At 45.0% G+C, this 4,891-nt stretch overlaps 1 protein-coding gene across 1 annotated transcript in view; it reads left to right on the plus strand.

Moving 5' to 3' along the window:
* Positions 1-2,028: 2,028 nt before the first annotated feature.
* Positions 2,029-4,891, plus strand: part of pex7 (peroxisomal biogenesis factor 7) — a 23,978-nt gene continuing 21,115 nt past the window's right edge. Inside the window, exons 1-5 of the mRNA XM_017440378.3 lie at positions 2,029-2,218; positions 2,939-3,071; positions 3,147-3,204; positions 3,437-3,665; positions 4,135-4,243. Of these exons, the coding sequence (XP_017295867.1) occupies positions 2,954-3,071; positions 3,147-3,204; positions 3,437-3,665; positions 4,135-4,243 (514 nt within the window). The 5' untranslated portion in view covers positions 2,029-2,218; positions 2,939-2,953. The remainder of the gene's footprint in view (positions 2,219-2,938; positions 3,072-3,146; positions 3,205-3,436; positions 3,666-4,134; positions 4,244-4,891) is intronic.

A 4,891-nucleotide genomic window follows, 5' to 3' on the forward strand; every position in this document is an offset into this window, starting at 1 on the left:
AAGGGCCCGGGTTTAGAGCTCCAACAGGACCAGGTTTAGAGCTCCAACAGGACCAGGTTTAGAGCTCCAACAGGACCAGGTTTAGAGCTCCAAACAGGACCGGGTTTAGTGCTTCTAGTGTTTCTCTCTGAGGTGAGGCCTCCATTGAGTTTCTCTGACTCGTTGGATTCAGATTTTTCCAGAACAATGAGAGGAGGAGGACCATCTGAAATACCACAGAAGAAGAAGGGAAGTTGGAGAAAAGGAGGTGACTGTTGATTTAGAGCTCATTAATCAGAGACGGAAACCTGATGGAGCTGGAAGTCTGTGCACGGCAGCAGGGGCGTGCACGGCAGCAGGAGCGTGCACGGCAGCCGGAGCGTGCACGCTCTCTGTTTGTTGTCTCAGGCGGCTCGACTCTGTTTGGTTTTAATTCCTGCAGTCAGATCCTCAGGCTCTCATCACAGTCAGTATTATTATTATTATTGGTAGTAGTATAGTAGTAGTAGTAGTAGCAGCGGTAGTAGTAGTAGTAATAGTAGTAGTAGTAGTGGTAGTAGTAGTAGTAGTAGTAGTGGTAGTATTGGTAGTAGTAGTAGTAGTAGTAGTAGTGGTAGTATTGGTAGTAGTAGTAATAGTAGTAGTAGTAGTGGTAGTAGTAGTAGTAGTAGTAGTGGTAGTATTGGTAGTAGTAGTAATAGTAGTAGTAGTGGTAGTAGTAGTAGTAGTAGTAATAGTAGTAGTAGTAGTAGTATTGTTGTGTTTTGTCTGAGTCAAAGTGTCAAACTGCGCCCTCTTGTGGACAAATGAGGTTTTACAAAAACAACAGAATAAAACCTGAGAAAATGTTTCAACTGAAAAGAAACAAACATTTACTTTATTTATTTTTCCGTTTTTACCTGCTTCAAATCTTTGAATTTTAAAAGAAGGAGAAATAAGATGCTTTTCCTATTTAAATATTAGTTATAACAGGAAGAAAACAAAAGTTAGAAATATTTTTAAACACCAGACAGAAAACAAATGAGACTCTGGATTAGTTGTTATTTTTTAATTTGACTAATATTATAAACTAAAACATTAAAAACAACAAAGTGCAGAGAGACAGGAAACCCTGACTCCAGTAAAACTGCAATCATTTATTCATCAAGACAATAAAAAACATCTAATATTTTCTTTCTTGTCCTTTTTAGGTCATAATTTCCACAGAATGATGTTCCACCTGACTGCAGGTTGTTTGAGGACTTCCTGCCTCTCAGTTCGCCTGCTTGTCCTCGTCACTGACCCCTGCCCTCTGACCTCTGACCCCTGCAGCTGTATTTAGGCTCATGAGCTGAAGGGGAATCCCCTAAACTCACTCCTAACTTCACTGTTTGTGTTCACAGATTAAAATTAGACACTTCTTGTGTTTCTCATGAGAACCTTCTAAACTTAAAAGGACAAATAAAAATAAAGTTTTGTTTTCAGCAACATGTGGAGCTTTTCCTGCTGTTTTAAAGAGATAAATCTGTGGTTCTGCTGAAAAAACAAACAAACAAACGACCTCAGTTAATCATCCAGGTGACCTTTAACCTTTAAAGTCAGAGGAGTTTATGTTTCTGAACATTTAGATACCTGACAGGTAAAAACAAACCGTCCAGCGTTCAGAAAACCAAACAAATGTGAATCTTTAAAGATAATTATTGACAGCGGCTGAATGTTTAAAAGTCAGACAACCCAGCCTGAACAAACAACAAAACCCAAAGAAAGATAACTCCAACCATGACAACAGAAAATACTGTTTGTGCTCCTGAAATACTGCAGGACATAGAAAGTGTTTCAGTCCTAAAAGAATCGTTCCAGCAGAAGAAAGATTCCTAAGAGAAACTTCCTCCTTCAGCTAACAGCTCCTGTTCTGGAGCTAAAATTATTATTTTTTGGTAAATAAATTAATGTTTAATACTTTATTTTGGTATAATGATAGTTTAGTTTTTCTTTGACTCTTTAAAGTTGTTGGTTAGTTTTCTGTAGAAACAGCACCCCCTGCTGGCCGTCAGTAAAACTCTCATTTACGCTACATCCGGGTACCTGAGTCAGCTGACCAAAACACGGAAGTGTTGGAGGTGAAGCTTCCGGCGCTCGGAGGCGACAGAATGAGGAGAAGAAAAGCGTTTTCACAAGAGAAACAGCTTATTTTTTATAATTTATGAACAGGTTTGATCTTTTATAAACGTCCGGAGGTAAAACTGAGCTCCTGTTTCCGGTGAGTAACGCGACTAGACCGGTTCGGTTCGGGTTTTCAGATTCTTCTCACATTCAGCTGTTTAGAAATCAATAAAGTAAATAAATAGATTGTATTAAATAACTTCATAAAGTAATAATAAAGAGCAATGAAACTAGGCGGTTTTATTTGTTTAATAAGAATAAATAATAATTATTAATGAAAATCAGAAAGTTGTTTGTTTGTCAGAAACTTTAAAATTTTTTGTCAGATGGATGAGATTTCCAGCCTCAGGTGTGAAGATTTAAATTAAATTAAATAAAATTAGTTTTTTTAAAGCATTTATTCAAAGGTGAGGACAATAAAGTTAACAGAATAGTTTGATTTAAATAAATCCTTGGATTTCTGCTGAAGACCTGAACAGCAGCTGTGATTCCTCTGAAATCATCTTTGGGTTATTTTACTGAAGGAATAAATCAGCTGTCTTCTGTCTGTGTCCCTCCGTCTGTCCCCATCTGTCTCCGTCTGCCTTCTGTCTGTCCCCATCTGTCTCCACCTGTCTCTTCCTGTCTCTGTCTGTCTCCATCTGTCTCCACCTGTCTCTTCCTGTCTCTGTCCGTCTCCGTCTGTCTCCACCTGTCTCTTCCTGTCCCTGTCTGTCTCCGTCTGTCTCCACCTGTCTCTTCCTGTCCCTGTCTGTCTCCGTCTGTCTCCACCTGTCTCTTCATGTCCCTGTCCGTCTCTGGCTGTCTCCTCCTGCAGGGCCTCAGGTGGTTGATGATGATGACGATGAAGGTGTTCCAGACTCCAGCCCGCCATGGTTACGCCGTGGAGGCGTCGCCCTTCCTCCCCAGCAGAGCGGCGTGCGCTGCGTCCCAGTTCTACGGGATCACGGGTCGGTTTGGGTCGGGCTGTGGACAGATCTGATTGGAGGATCCGGTCAGTAAAGAAACTCTGTTTGTTCCTGCAGGTTCTGGCTCGCTGCTGGTTCTGGATCAGACTGACACCGGGGTGGTTCTGGTGAGAAGGTAAAAGGTTCTGACTGAAGGATCCTTAAACTCCTGGTCCTCTCCTCAGATTGTCTGGGTTCTGTTAGTCTGGTTCTGCTCACAGATCAGACATTATTTACTGACCTGAAGCGGCTGCAGCGCCGTCACTTCCTGCTGAACCTGCGGCTGGAGCGGCGGCGGGTGACAGGCATTCCTTCAGGGAGGGCCAGGTGTTGAGTTCATGCTTCTAAACGTGGACTCTGTGTCTCAGCTGGGCGTGGGGCGACGGGCTGTTCGACGTGGCGTGGAGCGAAGCCAACGAGCACGTCCTGGTGGCGGGGGGCGGGGACGGCAGCCTGCAGCTCTGGGATACAGCCAATCAGCACGCTCCCCTGAGAGTGGCCAAGGAACACACGCAGGAGGTCTACGCCGTGGACTGGAGCCAGACCAGAGGAGAGAACCTGATCGTGTCCGGGTCGTGGGACGGGACAGCTCGAGTGGTGAGAGGAGCTGCGTTCAGCTGCTGTGGTGTGTCTGCGCTGCCATGACGACGTGTTTCTGTCTGCGCTGCCATGACGACGTGTTTCTGTCTGCGCTGCCATGACGACGTGTTTCTGTCTGCGCTGCCATGACGACGTGTTTCTGTCTCTGCTGCCATGACGATGTGTCTCTGTCTGCGTTGCCATGACGACGTGTTTCTGTCTGCGCTGCCATGACAACGTGTTTCTGTTTGCGCTGCCGTGACGACGTGTTTCTGTCTCTGCTGCCGTGACGACAGGTTTCTGTCTGCGCTGCCGTGACGACGTGTTTCTGTCTGCGCTGCCGTGACGACGTGTTTCTGTCTGCGCTGCCGTGACGACGCGTTTCTGTCTGTGCTGCCGTGACGACGTGTTTCTGTCTGCGCTGCCATGACGACGTGTTTCTGTCTGCGCTGCCATGACGACACGTTTCTGTTTCTCTCTTCCAAAGTGGGATCTGACTCTCAGCGCGTCCCTCAGCACGCTCAGGGGTCACGAAGGGGTCGTGTACAGCACCATTTGGTCTCCTCACATCCCAGCATGCTTTGCGTCAGCCTCAGGTGAGCAGAGAGACGCAGAAATGACCGGTTTGATTCTGTCGCTCTTCACCACAAGGTGGTGCTGTCGGTGTTTGGGTTTCAGGTAAACTTTCATCACAAAAAGGTTTCTTCATTTTTTTTTTTTTCTCAATTAAAACTTTATTGTTGTTTCAAACCTTTAATGACTTTAATGACGTGGAGCTGTCTGCTGAGATGAAACAAGAATCAATAAGAAGACTTTTAAAAACAAACTTCAACAAATATGAAGAGTTTGAAACTCGATGACTCCAACTCTTTTTACCTGTCTCTGTTTCTGTGCCTGTTAGTAAAATATCTCTTCAGCCACTGGTAGCTGAGAGTTGCCTGGTATTTCTCATCAGATGGTTTAAAGCTAAAGACCGGCGGGCGACATGCATTCATCACGTGAAGCTTTCATCAGAAAAATAAATCTGCAGGAGAAGGTTTGAGGGAAACCTCCTCGTTAAGATGGCTCCTGGCTTTAAGACCAGTGTCCTCACAGAGGACCTGAGGACGTCCAGGTTCTGAAGTCCTCAGCTGTCAGTCAAACCAGCTTCATTAAACGTCCTCAGTTGTCCTTAAAGACGAAGCTGCTGAAAGCTGTCCCTGTCCCTCCCTCCAGCTGAAAGCTGTCCCTGTCCCCCCCTGCAG

The sequence above is a fragment of the Kryptolebias marmoratus genome, linkage group LG19 (genome assembly GCF_001649575.2).
Source record: "Kryptolebias marmoratus isolate JLee-2015 linkage group LG19, ASM164957v2, whole genome shotgun sequence".
NCBI lineage: Eukaryota > Metazoa > Chordata > Actinopteri > Cyprinodontiformes > Rivulidae > Kryptolebias > Kryptolebias marmoratus.